The following is a 19,505-nucleotide window of genomic DNA, read 5'->3' as shown; positions in this document are numbered from 1 at the left end:
CCTCTGGCTGTCAAGATCTTTCTGGACAAAGGAAGGAAAATGCCCTTGGAAAGGAGGTGAGACACCAACCGGCGATCATCGGCCTCTTTGCTGCCATCTCACTATTCGGCCTGAGGCGGGATGGCTGCAGGGTGGCCACAGGCAGGAGTACGGTGGTGCTGCCATGCGAGTATGTGCGAGTCGTGGAGAATGACAGTAGCGAGAGGTCTTGGTCTTCAAATTTGGTCAGGTAATTGGGAACAAGCTGACTGTATGCATGTGAGTTGCTCTTTCTCGCTCTCTCTCTTTCACTTATGTATGATGTGTGTGTCTATGTGTTATTAAAGGTTAGCAGAGTTGGTGGGCTACTGCAGAATCTCCGCCCTCGCCCTATGACTACATGTAGGTATAGCCCTTGGTGGAGTTCCCCATGGGATCGAAGGTCAAATGGGAAGTGGAGTCCAGCTGGGGAGATTGTGTCAGGAAGTAGTCCACGCCAAGCGGCGGAGACATTGAGGTTTGAGGTGTTTGCAGATATCTGGGCGGGTACTTCATCTGCAGCTGAGTGTTGCTCTGATAGCAGGGCGCAAGGTAGTCCACATTGTAGCCAAAGACAATTGGAGAACTGAATGCAAAATAAAAGAAATGATTAACTCGTTAAAAATACGTCTGTGTAAGCTCTCACTCGTACAGGAGTGGTCCATCGATGAAAAGGTTTCTTCAGCGGTCATCTGTACTTCTTTGAAGGTGTCGAAATTTGCTGGTAGTTTTGGCCCTACATGTATATGTATATATATCCCTACTGTCCAGACGTGGCGGTGCCAGACTCTGCTATAATAGGTCCCTGCTCTCACGTTGGAGGGAGCAGAGGACTATTCCCTGAGGCTACACTGATTACTTGTATTGTCCTGACTGGCCTGATTGCCCCATTTGCTCTGGTATCGGCATAACTAAGCCTATGTGGTCTAAGAAGTCTGTTGTACGAACGATCCAAATTAAACGTCACCCCACCATGGCGATTTAGTGAAGGGTTTTGCTGTTTTCTAAAAATCGCTTCTTTTACTCCCCTTTCAAACGATCTATTTTCTTTCGCTAAGATTTTAACCTCACTGTCATCAAATGTGTGGTTGCTGGCTTTTAGTTGCATATGTACCGCAGATTGAGGCCCACTAGTATTATCCCTGCAATGTTGGTAATATCTTTTTTTGAGAATGTGTTTAGTCTCCCCAATGCATTGCTCTTTACAATTTTCATTTTCACAATGTATTGAATAAACTACGTCACTTTGTTTTTCATTTGGCAGCCTATCTTTTTGATGCACTAATTTTTGCTTTTTTGTTGATCGAATTGAAATAAGTAGGAATTTTGTGTTGCCAAAGCACTTGTAGTTTTTCAGAAACCCCTGCAATGTAAGGTACTACTACTCCTCCCCTTTCAGTATCTTCAGAATGTTTGGTTTCATTCCCTATCCTTTTCTTTTGACATTTGTTAAAAGACCCCTGAGGGTAACCACAGTTTGTGAGTGCTCTCCTGAAATGTTTTCACTCCTTTTCTTTACCTTTGGCGCTTGTTGGTATTAGTTTAGCCCTAATGTCCGACACCTTCAAAGAAGTAGAGATGACGGCTGAAGAAACCTTCTCAGCGATGTAGTTAAAAATATAATCTATATTCATCTAATTTATTGCAAATCTAATACTATTGACTGGACAACCACCTTTACTAAGACAACAACATTTCTGGACTATAGAGCCTACCTGATTGTAATCTACACCGCACACAGATTTTTAAAGGAAGAACCATTTGGGGGACACACAAGCCACACCGCAGGCCCCCATATTGTAACATGGGATATTTCCAAAGACCACAGAAAGTGGTTTCGATATTTGAAAATGTAGCCATAACTGTTAGGGCAATTCGCTACATGAACACATTTTAAACATCTTTTTATTTCCTTACACATCGTTTTATTTTCCTAGACTTCCATTTTATACTTGTGCTTCCGGTCATGACATCATATCCCGCCGGTCTTTACCAAAGCTCTCCCAAACACCTCTTCTTCCTCTTCTCCCCACGAGCTTCCTGCCCCTCTGGGGGTAGGCAGTTCCATTTTGTGCCATCCCAAAGATTAAATAATCTTTTTGTACTTACTTTTGATTCCCGCTTCATTAATAATGACCCGAACAATAACTTTTCTTTTTAAATAGTGCCTGTAACGCGGCAGCACGACGGCACTACAGCAGTGCTCACGTGGCTGGTAACCCAATTAATGAATGAATAAGGGTGGCCTAGTAGTCAAGTGGTGAACACATCAGCTTCACAGATGTGCATGGTTCAATTCCAGCTCTGGCCTTCCACTGTGGAGTTTGCATCTTCTACCCTGCGTGGGGTTTTCTCCGTATCCTCCCTCATTCCAAAAACATGCATGGCAGGTTAATGGAACATTCTAAATTGTCCATAGGTGTGAGTGTAAGAGCGAATGGTTGTTTTTCTGTGCGCTGTGAATGGCTTCCAACCGGTTCACGGTGTCCTCTGCCTACTGCCCGAAGACAGTTTCGAGAGTCTCCGGCACCCCCCGTGATCCTCGTAAGGATCAAGCGGTTTGGAGAATGAATAGATAAATAAATAAATGGGTAGATGTAGCCATCCCTGCGGAGTAATGCTTTCTTTTAAAATTAGAAAATCCTCACTTGAGTAACACTCGGCTGTCAACCATACCTTCATTAAGCTTTCTACCATCCACACTCCAGGCTGTCAGAGGCCAGTCATACCGCTTTCGGATTGCAGTCCAGCTCAAAATACAAGTTAAGCGCCCCCTATCATACCTGTTTGTTTTCATTGTGACACATGGCAGCGTCTCACTGGTACCTTTTCGGCTCGAACGCTGCCTGGCGGCCGTAAGAAAAATCTTTAAACAGGCCACATCATTCAATAAGTCGCAAGGTCAAAAGCGTGTGACAAAAGTGAAGACTTACAGTCCGTAAATATGCTAAAATTGCATTAGCAATACAGTAAAGTCTCGTTATATCGATATCGGATATATCGATAGTCCCGGTTATATCGATACTATTTCTATGCACGCACTGAGAAAATTACATGCAAACAGGGTCGGATATATCGATAGTCCCGGTTATATCGATATTTTTTCGGACTCCCTTGAATATCGATATAACGAGACTTTACTGTATTTGTATTGTGGTACTGTACGCGTTAGGGTGTGTACTTGCTACTGACCTGGGGTCCATCTGCAGACCTAGCATATCGCAATGGCCAAAGGCACCTCCATTGTCCACAAAGATAGGCGATGGGAGGCCGATGTGGGTATCGGCGGTGAGGAGAGAGGGGCCGGGGTTAAAACAGGGATGCTCTCTCACTTCTGACTGACCTTGGAGATAAAAGGCACTGATTCAAACGTCATCATGAAACCTTCATCATAGCCACCATCATCACCACTACATGTTGTACTATGGACACAAGTAATTTACCAGGTGTCACGTTTTGGTTTGCGACCAACGGGTGACACTGTAGGGCCACGCCTGCAGCTGCACAGGTGTTGGACATTTTAATCAAAGGACTCCTGACCCAACCGGGTCATTGTTTGTTTCACCCTGTCGGGTTTCTATCATCTTGTCATGTTTTACTCATAGTTTTGTTTGCTACTTTGGACCTTTTTGTTCTGATGACATTGCTGTTTGAGGTTTTGTTTCTGTCAAATTGTCAAATACACCCTGCTCCTCTCTCCTGCCTGCATTTTTAGAGCTTCCAAATGACGATAATATACTCTTAATATTAGCCGCGTTACAATGCCGATTGTATATTTAACATTCGTCTCCCTTCACTTGGTGGTCCAACTCTCACGAGATGTCCATGAAATTGTCCAAAGTTCCCTTTAGAGTCATAGCGTTCTGTTTATTAAACAAAAGATCATTCACGACAAAAGAACCGCCCAAAAGACATTGTCTTGAGTGTTGACAAAAATGTGTGGACATCCTAATGCAACGTTACCAGGCAAAAAAAATGTTAGGGTTACATTATTAAACGTTAAAACTACTTTCTGTGAACCGTCTTTGCAAATATTTCATGTCACATTATGGGCACCTGCAGCTTATAGACAGGTGTGGCGTGTACAAAATCGTTTTTCCTTGAACTCATTCACTGCAAGACGTGCAAAAATGTGTCCACTCCAGTGCCAGGGTGTTTGTCATTTTCATTCAAATTTCAAGACCCACACAATATTGAGGTTTAGGACTACATAAACATTCAATGCGGTTTAACAAACTTTAGACTCTCTTTTTTCCTCAGAAAAAAAAAAAAAGATTCCTAAGTTATATGGGTCTGGAGTAACGTGAGGTGCGAGAGGGGGCGGCTGTACAAAAGGCAAATGCTGCCCCCTCATGGAAGGGAAAAACATTGCCAGAAGTCTGACCAGCGCTTTATCGGCACACACCCCCCTGAAAGAAAAAAGAAAACCCGAACAAATTCAGGGATGGCGCTCCACATCATATTTTCAATTCGCGAATTCGGGGATGGCAGTCAATGAGTTACAAAATATAGTGGGTGCACTTTATAATCAGGTGCGCTCTCTCGTCTGTAAAATACATAATTTCTGTTTTGCAGGGGAGACAGAATACCTGCAATTATGGGTTATTGGCTGTGTAATGTGTTTGTCATTCTCTTCATTTTGTGTTTAGTTTAACCAGTAACATCAACTGGCAATAAACTGTTTTGACAAAAATGTGATCTGTGAGGAAGCAAACCTGGACTGGCGGCCAGTAGTTGGGTGAAGGAGAACCATGGTGCAGGTGAGAAAGGGATCATCGGCTCCATCACCGACATCATGGTATTGACGTGTCCAGACAACGCAGGTGCTACATTGCTGCCATGCAAGTGTGGGGGTCATTGGATGTTGTGCGGTCCCTCTCAAAAAAAAAAAAAAAGGCAGCACGTTTGCAAACCTGCTGGCAGTGGCGACCAAGGTGGGCAGTCTGCTTTGGGCCTTTTGCCGGTTAGGATTACGCTTAGCCCTGGTGCACCAATTGATGGCATTACCCGACACCAAGCGTGCCGCTTTGTGAAACTTGGCTCGGCGATTCTGAAACCACACCTGACACAGCACAAATGCTCACATGACCCAATAAATAAGTAGGTAGATAGATAGATAGATAGATAGATAGATAGATAGATAGATAGATAGATAGATAGATAGATAGATAGATAGATAGATAGATAGATAGATAGATAGATAGATAGATAGATAGATAGATAGATAGATAGATAGATAGTACCAATCCCTCCCATTCACTACCTTTATACTGGAAAGTTTGATGCCTAATGATGCAGCGAGAGCTTTCCTTTTAGCTAGGTCAGGATAGTGGTCCTCTTGGAATACGTCCTCCAACTCCTCCAACTGATCTAAATACCCATACAAAAAAACATGAGACACAACGGACCACAAAGAGAAATTCAAATGGGAACACTGCATATGATATGGGACTCACCGTTACTGTAACATGTCCTCGTCCTCTTCTTGGGCCGCAGTGGCAGCAGGTAACTCTCCACACTCTCCACATCGGGGAACTTCGGGAAGTTGGGGGCTTGGTCTTGACCCTGGGCAGAGTTCACCTGGGTCATACACATCTAACATAGACGACCAGAACACTTATCCATGGCACATAATACGTGCATAAGTTGACAGGATGTGTCTTTTTGGGTTCGGCTTCAGTTTAAGGTGTATGTATGCAAGTTGTGGCTCACCTCAAATGGTTCTCCAGTCTGGCACACAGTTTGTGGTAAAGAGGGGCTGGGCGGCTTCTTGGTTGGGACCAGTTGGATCGGACCAAGGTGCTGGGGTAATTGAACCTCGGATACAGGATTAGGGGGGGCATAGAGACCCAAACCACCATTGTCATTGTCGAGGAGGTCAGACATGTCCAAACTGTTTATGATTTCATTGAGGCCCTTTATCAGACATAAGCTGTCTTCATTGCTCATCGTCATTATTTCTTGATTATCAATTCCCTCTTGTTGACTTTTCCTTTCCGGGCACTCATTGGGCTTCTGCATTTGGATATTTTCAATATCCTTCAGCTTTGGACGTCCATGGCCCTCCTTATTGACTTTTTGGGCATTGTCTTCCAGTGGTGCTCTCTGACAGTCTTTCCTTTTCATCTCTCCATTTTTTTCAGCCCTTATCTCCGCCACCTTACTCATTTCCTTCATTTCCTGGCTGTCCTCAATTTCCAGGTACTCATCATAGTGCAAATTCGGAAAGCCTGAAATAAACAGGTAAGTGATGAACACAATTGAATCACCATGCATTTATTTATCTTATACTGTATTTATAAATACAGTTGAGTAGAGAGTTGTAGCTGGTTGACAACATGATAATGTGCTCAAACACTTAATTCTGACAAATATTTACAGTCATATAATATGAAAAAGAGGTGAAGAAGCGTGTCCAGTCAGGCTTGAACGGCTGGAGAAAAATGTCAGGTGTGATGTGTGATAGAAGGGTTTCAGCTAGGATGAAAGGAAAAGTGTATAAAACGGTGGGGAGACCAGACATGATGTTTGGACTGCAGACAGTGCCACTGAAGAAAAGACAGCAAGCAGAGCTGGAGGTAGCAGAGATGAAGATGTTAAGGTTTTCTTTGGGAGTGACCAGGTTGGATAGGATCAGGAATGAGTACATTAGAGGGACAACTCATATTAGCGGCTTTGGAGACAAAGTCATAGATGCCAGACTGAGGTGGTTTGGACATGTCCAGAGGCGATACAGTGACTATATCGGGAGAAGGATGCTGAGCCTTGAACTGCCAGGCAGGAGACCGAGAGGAAGACCAAAGAGGAGGTTTATGGATGTTGTCAAAGAGGACATGAAGGTAGCTGGTGTGAAAGAAGAGGATGCACAAAACAAGGTTAGATGGAGGACATTGATTCGCTGTGGCGACCCCTGAAGGTAAAAGCTGAAAGGAAAAGATTTACAGTCATATATGTGCATTAATCTACAATGGGTTTTGTTTCTATATAGGTTATGAAAGCAATCAATCATGTTACACAATACTCATTGTGTTATATTTCATGTATTTGAACTTATATATGATGCACAAAATCTGTTTACAGCTACTGATATTTTTTACATCAGTGTTTCAGTTACATTTACATCAGTTGAAGTACTTTTTCATGACCCGCTGACATTATTGGTGTACTAAACGAATTGGCAAGTCTACTATTGTCACGTGTGAAAAAAGAATAAACTGAATTAATTTTGAAGCGGCAGTGAGCCTTTATTAACTATATAGTACAACAGCCGAATAAATCAGGACGTACAGCCGAATAAAGTTTCAAAAACCCTTTGTGAACATTTACTGGACATGTTGACTAAAAAGCTATGAAAAGTTGACGAAATATAAGAAAACGAGAAATTGATGTACTTCAACAATTATTGTGTTCATGTAACTGCGAATTATAACAACTGCTAATTATTACCTCGGGCCTGCTAATCCGCAACTGTGCCATCCCCCTCTGGTGATTATAAACTCGTTTTTTTAAGCCCTCTTGAAGAAATGACAACAAACTTCTCATTAATTTTCGAGCCAATAAGTGAGTGAACACGGTGCTAATAATGTTGATAAATGAACACGTATGTGACAATAGTAGATTTACCAAGCCGATTGTAGAAGTATTCATCCATATCTTCGCTGCGACAAGTACAGTACATTATCTGTATTAGGCCAGCAAGTGCCTGAGTCACCGCGAGGACTGACTGGTTGATGGATTGATAGATTAGGTCTGTTGCAGATTCCTTGAAGAGCGTGGATCGATCAATGACAAAGATCGAACGCAAATCACCGTGTCTAGATTCCTCAAAATAAAATTTCATTTTCGCTTAATATATCTGGGGTGTGTGTGCATCGTTTCTTGGTAGCTAAGTCATTGCAACGAGCTGACAACACTAATGTCCATGTATAAGTTACCTGAATTGCTTTTACATTGTCATGAAACGGTGCGTAGTTTTACTTTTTTAACGTTGCTGTGTCGATGACCATTTTGTGTTGGGGGGGGCTTTTATCGAGCATCTTTGTTGAGATCTTCAGCGCTTTCGCGATGCATTTGGGATAATAGAGTCGAGATGGTCCTTCTTGTTTAGATCACACAAGTTTGATATTTATTTGCCGGAGCGCAGAGATCAACAGCATCTCTCTACGTCGTACGAGAAGTCACACACATTCACACACAGATACTTCTGGCTTCGCTGTCAAACCATGTGATGTCGCGTCTTTGAACGCTTTCAAACCACGTGATGTCGCGCTGTGGCTGGGTTGCCAGATCAGCTCAATATTGCAGCATTTCACAAAATGAGGATACAATGTAACTTTCTTAACAATCTTCATCTTTATTAAGTTCATAGAGTTGCTTGTTCTGCAGCCACAAGTGGACACACGTCAGTTGTAACTGGCGCCAATATTGTCATTGACATATTGACATGACAACAAAAATATAATTTATTTTGGCTTGTTGTTTTGGAAAGGTGTTTCATGTTTTTATGTGAATCTTCGTATTTTAGTTTTACTTAAAATCCTCTTCAATACTTTATTTAGAATATTTTGTTATGATCATGTCCAGTTCTTAAGAGTTTGATGTTCGTGTCACGTGTTCGACATGCCAAAAGTAAGCACAGAGCCAGAGAAAGAGAACGCTAAAGTCTACGTCATTAAAGTTTGTCTACTTTTGGTTTACAATGTGCACACGGTACGTTATTAATATTGCTTATTTACTGTATGTCTTGTCGAACATATTGTAGTAATATCGATTGTTCTTTTGAATGTCTTCAGTTTTCACGGTGTTCCACAATAAACGTTGTATTTATTTATTTATTTATTTATTTTCTTCTTCTGCTTCATCTTCTTATTCTTATTCTTCTTATTATTATTATTATCGTTGTCGTTGTTGTTGTTGTTATTGTTGTGGTTGTTGTTGTTGTTGTTGTTGTGATGGTTGTTGATTGCACCATCCAACATTCTCATAATCTGCCCTGTGTGCAAAACTGTACATTTTGTGAATTAAGTGTCCCAATAGAAAAAATCAGGGGAAGCAGTAAAAACCGACAAAGGGACATATAGTAAAGTGAAAATAGACAAATGATTGGGGTAGGGAGTAAAAATCTGACAACATTTGTACAGGAAATTAGATAGTCAAATATAATGGATAGCAAATGGAAATGGACTAAAATAATGTGACCGCAAGAAGAAAAAATTATCTCACAATGGAGAAATTCAAAAGTGAAAGTGGACAGAATTATTGGGCAAAGAGCCATCAAACCCAAAAGAAATTAATTTTACAACTAATTTCTTGCCCTCAAAAATATTGAATCGTAAAATCCATTTTGATTTACAAGATGTTAGTGCATGAAATAAAACCAATATGCTCTTGAAAATATAGTATATAGTATGCCTTGAATAGTCTTTTGCTGGAAACATGCATACCGCTGCCATTATTTGCTGAAAGTAGCATTTATAAGGGTTTTCAGAATCATCTTTATTGGCCAAATATGGAAAAATACACGAGTAATTACTCTTTGGTGGTTTAATCCACACATGTTATCTCACAAAATGGGTTTCAGAGTAGGTTTTAAACTACCACCCACTGAAAAAAGCTGATACCTTAAACAAAATAACAATAACAATACTACTACTGCTACGACTACTACTACTACTACTACTACTACTACTACTACTACTACTACTGCTACTACTACTAGAAATAATAATAATAATAATAATAATAATAATAATAATAATAATAATAATAATAATAATAATAATAATAATAATAATAATACCCGGTGGGAACATCGTCGCAGTAATCTGTCAGCAGACCTCAGAGAAACGGAGTGATGTAAAAGCGCCATTCGGTGCTTTATAAACAATAATATTTCAAAGGGAATTCTAAAATGTATTTGGAACTACGTTTAGGAGAGAGGCAAGAAGGCTCCAGGTTGATCCTGTTATAAGTCGAGCAGCAGCGTTGAGACCGATCCAACTCAAGTTTCTTGGTGTACCTATTGAAATGACCAGGGAGATTTGTCTTTGGGGGTCGTTGGTCACGTGTGGACGATCATGTGATCTGTGCACCTCCGACAGCCTGTCAGTGAGTCGACGTGCAGTCGCAAAAGCACACAAGGCGCCGAAGACGCAATGGACACGCCGTAAGTTTCCACTTTATTTCGAGTTTATTCATTCCCTTCAAAATCAAAATAGCAGAATTGACGGCTGTGACGTCACGTAGCGTTACATATTTTGAATTCTATTTGGTTCTGAGACATGACCTATTTTCGCTTTAGGTTATTAGCCGCTAGCTAATCCAGCAAGTTAACTACTGCAAAAATTATCCGAAGCAACCCCCAGTATCATTTTGTTATTCTGTTATATTAACTGTAGAATATTGCAGGCAGTCTTCGGTCTCCGTCAATGTTTCGTTCGCACAGCGTATTCGAAAGTATATCTTCTAAAAAAAAGCACAACACATACAATTGAATAAAATGACTAAAGGCGCACTAATATTTTACGTAGATAGGTCGAAAAGTGGGGGCGGCCCGGTAGTCGAGTGGTTAGCACACCGGCTTCACAGTGCAGAGGTCGCCGGTTCGCGCCCCGGTCCGGCCTTCCTGTGTGGAGTTTGCATGCTCTCCCACACTCCAAAAACATGCATGGCAGGCAGATTGACCACTCCAAATTGTCCCTAGGTGTGAGTGTGAGAGTGACTGTTGTATGTCTTTGTGTGCCCTGCGATTGGCTGGCAACCAATTCAGGGTGTCCCCCGCCTCGTGCCCGAAGACAGCTGATAACATATACGATGGCAAATGAACATGAATGTATATCTACTCCAAAAATGGAAAATAGCATGTTTTAAATTTGACTTCTCATTTGAGAAGTAATTTTCTATCGTTATCACTGCTTTATTTCCTGTATTTGATAGCTCTCTGTGTTAAGTGCTTTGTTGCAGCTTCAGCTGTTGTTAAAGCACTCTATAAATCAATATGTATTGTATTGTATTCATTGTATTGTATTGGGCATTATATTGTATTGGGCCGGCGTCACAGTGCAGAGGTCCCCGGTTCGCGTCCCGCTCCGGCCTCCCTGTGTGGAGTTTGCATGTTCTCCCCGGGTCCGTGTGGGTTTTCTCCGTGTCCTCCGGTTTCCTCCCACATTCCAAAAACATGCATGGCAGGCAGATTGAACACTCCAAATTGTCCATAGGTGTGAGTGTGAGAGTGACTGTTGTATGTCTTTGTGTGCCCTGCGATTGGCTGGCAACCAATTCAGGGTGTCCCCCGCCTCGTGCCCGAAGACAGCTGAGATAGGCTCCAGCAACCCCCGCGACCCTAATGAGGAATATGCGGTACGGAAAATGAGATGAGAGAGGTCGAAAAGGGCTGCCTTACGGTACCCGTTTTACGCTAACGGTTTACATCCAATTGTATGTCTTCTTTTCCTTTTGGCTTTTCCCTTCAGGGGTCGCCACAGCGAATCAATGTCCTCCATCTATCCCGGTTTTGTGCATCCTCTTCTCACACACCAGCTACCTTCATGTCCTCTTTGACCACATCCATAACCCTCCTCTTCGATCTTCCTCTCGGTCTCCTGCCTGGCAGTGTATACGATGCATAAAAAATCTATCTCTCTCATTAGGCTTGCGGTGGTCATCCCGTTGTTGTTCAGCCCATTGGTGTGGAGTGGATATCTGGAATATGACCAAAATGTCCTGTGAGTAACTAGCTTTTCCAATATTAGTATTCACTTTTTGTCCGTCCATTGTCCAAAACAATATATTTTGACATGAAGTTTCATAATATTTGTAGAGCAGCCGTTTGTGAATAATGCCTGCCCTAATCTTTATAATTGCCTACAATAATTGTTTAAATACTTGGGCATCATACATACTATGATTCAAAAACACGTTAATTGCAATTGCTTCAAATTATTTGGCATTATCCTTAAGATAGTAAAAATAATAGTAATAATAATGCATGCTATTTATAAGCTCTCAACGATATTTTACAATAATAAAATCACAGATAAAATAATCAATAAAAGCAAGAAAGAAAACTACACAGAGAATGTAATTTTAAGTCCGGTGATGCCAGCTTGCTTCAGAACCGGTAAACATACGACTGGTGACTTTGCCTTGAGCAATTTCATCTTTGTTTTGATATGGGCTTGGATACTGATACTGTATTTTTAAAAAGACCCCAAAAAAAATCACAAATTACTATCTTTTCATCAACACTTCCTAAATCTTACATTGAGCAGCTCACCTTTGACACCTGGTCACATAATTTCCACCGCAAGACTTTTTCCAGCATTATCTTCTGATTTTTAGTATTTTTCCACCCTTATTACATCCACCTGACAAGGAGCGCAACTGGGATATTTTATCACCCCATTGTCAAGTCGACGGGGCAGTCAGCACATTGCCAGTGCTAGCTACTCTATTATTGTTTCTATTCAGGGTGCCCAAGGACTGGACTCGTGTTGGTCGGCTGAGGCCAACCGAAGACCTTGAACTGACCTTTGCACTCAAGCAGCAGAATGTTGACGTGCTGGAGGAGACACTCAAAGTGGTGTCTGACCCCGACTCACCTCAGTATGGTAAGACAACCAAACAAGCTCAAATTTTTGGCATACTTGCCGTGATAAAATGGCAACAATATTTGTACAGCATTCAACAGTCTTTACTGGGGAAACACTTCCTCATTGTAAAGTTCCACAGATAAGGATAGTCTCACTTTGCACTTTCGATTCCTCATTCAGTAAGTACCGTTTCAGCATGTGAGCTATTTTCAACAGGATTTGTCCTCATTAGGATCTCAGGTGAGCTGGGACCTATCTCAGCTGATTTTCTATGAAAGACGGGGTACACTTTGGACTCGTCCCCATAGACATTCACAAACGTTCACATTCACAGGCACATTGTTTCTCAAAAGTATTCACAGCACTTCATTTTTTTCCTATCCCAAAAAAATGATTCATGTAGTGCACATATCGGTTTTTATCTCCGCCATTTGGTGCCCCAAACCTTTTACAAAGGCTGTGCTGATGCAAATTTCCCTCCTCAGGTAAATACCTACAACTTGAGGAGGTGGCCTCCCTCGTGCGTCCGTCAGACCTCTCCCAAAAGGTTGTGCGCAGCTGGCTGCAGAATCATGGCGTCACACACTGCTTGACAGTTCGCACTAAGGACTTCTTGCAGTGCACAATGGATGCAGAGTAAGCATATCTTTTTGAGAAAGTCTTTCTTAATGTTAAAAAATGTTGAAAAAAATGTTATGTTAAAACATGTTAAAAATACACACAAAAGAGTCAAATAATTGGCGACATCAGCAACAACTGTTTCTGAGATGTTATAAACATACTTGAAAAGAGAGACGACATATTTTGGAACTTTTTTAAAGAAAGGAAAAAGAAAGAATATCCAGTGCTTTTGTCAACACAAAAACAGAAACAGGTAAAATTGACCCGTAACGTAATATGAGGGTTAAATCTCTTCAGAGTTCCGATATACCTGTATCAATAATGGATTTGGTGTAAATGAAATAGTTTTTCATGTTTTTTGATTTTTCTTCAATGATCGATTTGTATGTATTTTTTGTTTTTATAGAACTAATTCATAAGATTTTAAAAAAGTCACTTGTAGGGTATCATTTTTTAGTTTTGTTTTTTTCATGATTAACCTGACCGTAACATGTTTAAAATATTGCCTGTACAGTTTCAAAAGACTTTGGCCATCCATTGCGGGTTGACCAGCATCGTGAGAAGAGATCACATGACTCTCTTCCAAGTGTTAACTCCAATTTTTTTCTTGTTTTTTGAAAATGTTTAAAAATTACATGCATTTACGATAATGTATTTCATGATTGTTTGCGTTCTTGGCGTGTGTGTCAAGGGTTGCAGAGGTTCTTCTACCTGGCAGCAAGTTCCAGCGTTATGTCAGAGACGGTCAGTCCATTGTGAGGTCCTCAGCTCCCTACTCCGTTCCCGATGATGTTGCACAACACCTTGACTTTGGTGCGGCTCATTTGTTAGCATCGGACATGGCCACTGAACTCCACATGTCATTGAAGTTGAACTTTCATCTATTTTAATGACAGTGGGAGGGCTTCACCGCTTCCCTCCGAGAGGACACACGCCTGGCTTGACCTCGTCTAAGTCGAAGGGAATGCAGCGGAGCCATCACGCCTTTCACTTGGGAGTGACTCCTGCCGTTTTAAGGGCCCGTTACAATCTGACTGCAGCTGATGTCGGATCAGCTCAGAACAACAGCCAAGCTGTAGCTCAGGTGCGAACCTCATACTGAAAAAGTTTTTCAGACAACTTTAATGACGTTTCCAGATTTTTTTCCTAGAGTCTTCCCTTTCATTTCCTCCTTCCTCGGAGTTGCTTTTTATTCTTGCGTCTTGGGCTGCTGCTTATATATATATATATATATATATATATATATATATATATATATATATATATAGATAGATAGATATGTCCTGTAGTTATACAGTGTAATGCATTTTTGAGCATCGGCTACTTGTTTCTGTTATAGTTCCTGGAGCAGTACTATAGCCCTGCAGATTTGGCGGAGTTCATGAGCATTTATGGTGGCAGTTTCCAGCATCTGTCCAAGGTGGACCGAGTCGTGGGGACCCAAGGCACCGGAAAAGCCGGTTTAGAGGCTAGTCTGGATGTGGAGTACATTATGAGCACGGGGGCAAACATCCCCACGTGGGTCTTCACAAATCCAGGTCTGTAACCAAAGTCGCATTTAATAGTCTCATTGTGACATAACAGATGCGCTTCATTTCATGTATATTTGTTACCCTATTTAGGTATTTGTGCTTACATAGCTCTTGGATTATGTGCTCTTCCTTTATTTATTTCTCCCTTTTCTATTCTGCTTATCCTCAATCACATGGCGTGTGATCATCCCGGTTGTGTTCCAGGTCGTCACGAGTCCCAGGAGCCTTTCCTCCGGTGGGTGGTTCTGCTTAGCAACATGTCTGACCTCCCCTGGGTGCACACCATCAGCTACGGGGACGATGAGGACAGTCTGTCTACCGCCTACATGGGGCGCATCAACACAGAGTTCATGAAGGCTGGCGTCCGGGGCATCTCTTTGCTTTTTGCTTCTGGTCAGTAATTGGAAGCAACACCATGATGAAATTGGGTAACAGATTAGATTAGATAAAACTATTAGTCTCACACTGCAGAAATTTACATTTCACAGTAGCAAAGTGATTAAAGGAAGAGGGAAGGAAAAGAAGAAGTCGAGAAACAAAATACAGGAGCTGTTGTAACGGCAGCCACTCTTGCGGCCCCATCTTGAAGTCAAAAGAACAAAACAACAAATAATAGGACAACACAAAGACACAGCAGTCACTCAATCTTTCTGCACCCTCTTTGTTGTATTAAGCAGTTCTAGATGAAAGAGGACAGGATCAAAGTGTCCTCTTCACCAGTGGATCGGGGACGTCATGGTGGAATGTGCACGTCTGCTACAAGCAAAACGTCGAAAGCAAATACAAAGCTGTAGCATCCATTGATAAAAAGAGATTGCCTCACATCTCCTGTCCCGCGTAAATCCGCTTCAATTCCAAGCCGCGACAGTTCCACATACAACATTAATTCAATAACTGCAAATCTAAAAGGATGCATTTTGTTTCTTTAGGCCAAGAACTTTTTGAGAGGTTTTGATCTAAAATTGGTTGACAACAAACTTGATTACAAGTCACGAGGAAAATTTCATTGATTGTGGACTTTTTATTTATGCAAATGTTTTCTGATATGCGCTCTTGGTAATATCATAACTTTCATAACTTTGCTGCTGTGAAATGTGAAAGTTTTTTTCAATTGTGGTTTTAGTTATTGCAATAGTTTTCATTAACTATAATAACCTGGGTGTTCACTTGTTGAGGTTTTTTTATCAATCAAACTGATATTGTGTTCAGGTGATAGCGGGGCTGGCTGCTGGCACATAGCTAAAGAACAAAACTCCTTCCGGCCCAGTTTTCCCGCTTCGAGGTAACAACGCTAAACCTTGAAATCAAACTCACGACGGTCACAAATTGTACCTTTATTTTAAAAAAATGTTCAATAAAATCTTGTTTACAGCCCTTATGTGACAACAGTCGGTGGTACCTCGTTCAAGAATCCTTTCAAGATGACTTATGAAGTAACAGATTACATCAGCGGAGGAGGCTTCAGTAACGTCTTCAAGATGCCCGACTACCAGGCAGGAATATGACGTCAACGATGTTGTTAGGATTAAGTCAAGCCAAACATGCATTCAAGTAAGTCCAGTGCATTCATTCCCACAGGCCAGCGCTGTCACTGGATACCTTAAGAGTGTAGCTGCAACCCTCCCACCCAAGTCGTACTTCAACGTCAGCGGGAGAGCCTATCCTGACATGGCGGCGCTCTCTGATAATTATTGGGTGGTTGTCAACAGAATACCCATGCCGTGGGTGTCTGGGACATCGGTAAAATTATCCCGATTGTTTGTTTTTTTTAGAGGGGATTGAAAACCTTATGGGCCCAGCGCATATTTTTTCCACAGACCCCCTTACTCTCCTAAAGTAAATCAAATATAACTACCACGTGGCAGCATACAAACTGAAAATTGCCTCTTTTTGGGGAAGGAGAGTTTAAATATGATGAGAAAAGTTGGATTTTTATCAAGAAATTAAAAGTTTTAAGATAAAAAAAGGACAATAGTCTTGTAAGGTTCATTACACTTTTAATATTGGTGTAAAAAGCGCCTTTATTCTCTTATAAACAGAATTATACTATTGGAAAATGTCAACTTATCTTCTTAAGAAAATTATTCCTTAAACCGTCATATTATGTTGAAAAAAAAAATCACCTTGATTATGTTGTGGGCCATTTTTACCCGTATGTAAAAATCCACACAAAACAGTCAAATAATAGGTGACATCAGCAACAACGATTTCTGAGATGTTATAAATACTGTATACTTGAAAAGAGAGACAACATATTTTCTATCCCGTTGGGATATTTTAGTACTGTTTTGAAGGAAGAAAAAAGAAAAGATATCCAGTCCTTGAGTCACCACAAAAATGGAGATGGGTAAAATTAACCCCTTAACATAATGAGGGTTAACAAAAAGGCTTCCGTTGTCAAGGGGAAAAAACTTAATGTAGTCATGTCATATTTATGAATTGATAAATGTCAGTCATGTCAAGGCTTTGAATTGCCCAAAGCCAAAGTCGGCAGTCTCAGTATGCTCCCCTTTTTTGATGACGTGTCAATTTCAGTCAGAAAACCACTGATGTACAGTCTTGGTTGGGTTCAATCTCAAGGACCAATTCTGCAAAATAAGTTCCCATACTTGATTTTTCAGTTTGACAGTCCTGACCTTCACTCTATCGAATATACAAGTTTTGAGCTCAGTCCTCCATTGGGGACAATGTAGATTATTTTTTGTAAATTTAATTGAGCAGAAACTGTGAAGCTCACGTTGCTGCCTACAATTGTTCTTAATTATGTACATGTACTATTTTCATGTCATTCCAGGCATCAACACCAGTGGTTGGTGGGATGTTTTCTCTGATCAATGACAAGCGTCTGATGAAGGGCCTTCCCGTTTTGGGCTTCCTCAACCCCCGCCTCTACAAGCTCAAGGGACAGGCTCTGTTTGATGTCAGTAAATGTTCTGCTCCCCCAACCTAAAGTTTACCTTCTCAAGCTTGTTCATGCATCAAGTTGAGATTTTTGTTCACATTTGACGTTGGCAATTCAGCTCATGTAAATACGCGAACGTGAAATGCTTGATGTGACAACATATCATGGGATTGCGTTTTGTGTCTCCAGGTGACTGAAGGTTGTCACCTGGCATGCCTTGATGAGCTGGTACAAGGGCAAGGATTCTGTGCAGCCCCTTCGTGGGACCCTGTGACGGGCTGGGGAACACCTAACTACTCCTCGCTTCTGGCTGCACTAATAGCTTCATGAAGTCACTTAGGTGCTACTTACAGGACAGGTACCAAACATCGACACGTGGCGTAGTCATTGCGATTGTCTGCAAACGCTATGTGATTCATTGACTCACTCATGTCTTCAGTGAGATTTTATGGCTCAATATGCAAGCATTTTTTTCCTTAACTGAGTTTGTACTTTTTCACAGCTCTTGGCTTATACAATTACTGTCATAGGTTCTCTCAATTTTCCATCGTCAATCAAAAAAAGAAAAGGCCACAAAGTTTTTTTTTAAATCAAACACAACTCATTTTTCATGTAACACTTTTTCACTCCGATCAAAATAGCAGTGAATGAGTTAATAACAATTATCCATTGGGGAAAACATATTTTGAAGTCATTCACTGCCAGATGTGCAAAAATGTGTCCACTCTATTGCCAGGGTTTTTGTCATTTTCACTGAAATTGCAGGACCCACAGAATACAGTACAGTGTTGAGTTTTAGGACTACATAAACATTCAATGCGACGTAAGAAACCTTAGACACTCCTCTTTCATCAGAATAAAAAAAAGTTCATTCCTAAGTTATATGGGTCTGATTTATGAACTTGAAATGAGGGTGGCTGACCAAAATACAATGCAATACATACATATTGGTTTATATATCACTTTAACAACAGCTGAAGCTGGAACAAAGCACTAACATGGAAAAAAATTGAAATGCCGCCCCCCCAGGAAGGGGAAAAAAACATTCCCGGAGATCTGAACAGCGCTTTAGCAGCACCCCTGCAAGAAAAAACAAAACCTGAACACATTCGGAAATGGTGCTCTGTCATATTTTCAATTCCCAAATAAATTCGGGAGTTGCAGTGAATTAGTTAACCGCACTACATTTCATACAATTTTAAAAGCTAAGTGAAACTTTAAAATAACATTTACCCATTTCATGTAACCTGTAGCCTGATAAGATGTCCACTGTAGTAACCGTTTTCCCTGAAAATATTTTTTTTAAATAAATAGAGGCAAACAATGCTGATCCCTTTCAAACTCTGCATTATTTAACATAATGCGATCACTTGTTATTTAGGAAGTCACACGAAGCCTTAATCATGCATTCACCCTCTTGGTGGTTGGCCGACTGCTGGTATATGGACATAGTGCTTGATTATATAAACAGCGGTGATGAGATTTATTTAGTCATTTAATTTTCTGGATTAAAATATGAATTATTGTGCAACCCTAATTTGCCACGCATACATGATTATCCACGCATAAATTAGTGGGCGATAGTGCTTCACAGCCATAAAGCAATCAAATCACTGGAATAATAGTAATTCAAAATGTTACTTTTTTTTCAAGTACCACTCCTAAAGTTGAAAATCAAATGGTGCTGTCTTGTGGTGTGATATCAAAATATTAGGTTGGTTGTGCCAAATGGCTGCAGTTCTGAAAGAAATGCAAATGAAACAGCTGTCATGCAGTCACTTTTGTTCATTACTGTGACGAATAAACAGTATTTCTTGTGTGTTGAATTAGTTTTCCTAAGAC

At 40.9% G+C, this 19,505-nt stretch overlaps 1 protein-coding gene across 1 annotated transcript; it reads left to right on the top strand.

The window, feature by feature from the left end:
- The first annotated feature begins 10,108 nt into the window (after nt 1–10,108).
- Nucleotides 10,109–19,489, top strand: tpp1 (tripeptidyl peptidase I). The gene is made up of 13 exons (XM_089004133.1): nt 10,109–10,183; nt 11,667–11,741; nt 12,487–12,626; nt 13,094–13,244; nt 13,921–14,042; nt 14,126–14,313; nt 14,569–14,767; nt 14,966–15,154; nt 15,971–16,043; nt 16,134–16,254; nt 16,340–16,501; nt 17,556–17,681; nt 17,853–19,489. The coding sequence occupies exons 1-13, from the start codon at nt 10,173–10,175 to the stop codon at nt 17,991–17,993; spliced, it is 1,698 nt and encodes a 565-aa protein (XP_088860259.1). The 5' UTR covers nt 10,109–10,172; the 3' UTR covers nt 17,994–19,489.
- The last annotated feature ends 16 nt before the right edge of the window (nt 19,490–19,505 follow it).

Source organism: Hippocampus bargibanti, linkage group LG09 (genome assembly GCF_051943395.1).
Source record: "Hippocampus bargibanti isolate YZ-2025 linkage group LG09, ASM5194339v1, whole genome shotgun sequence".
NCBI classification, from domain to species: domain Eukaryota; kingdom Metazoa; phylum Chordata; class Actinopteri; order Syngnathiformes; family Syngnathidae; genus Hippocampus; species Hippocampus bargibanti.
Note: the sequence above shows the minus strand (reverse complement) of the source record. Positions and strands in the feature narration are given on the sequence as shown.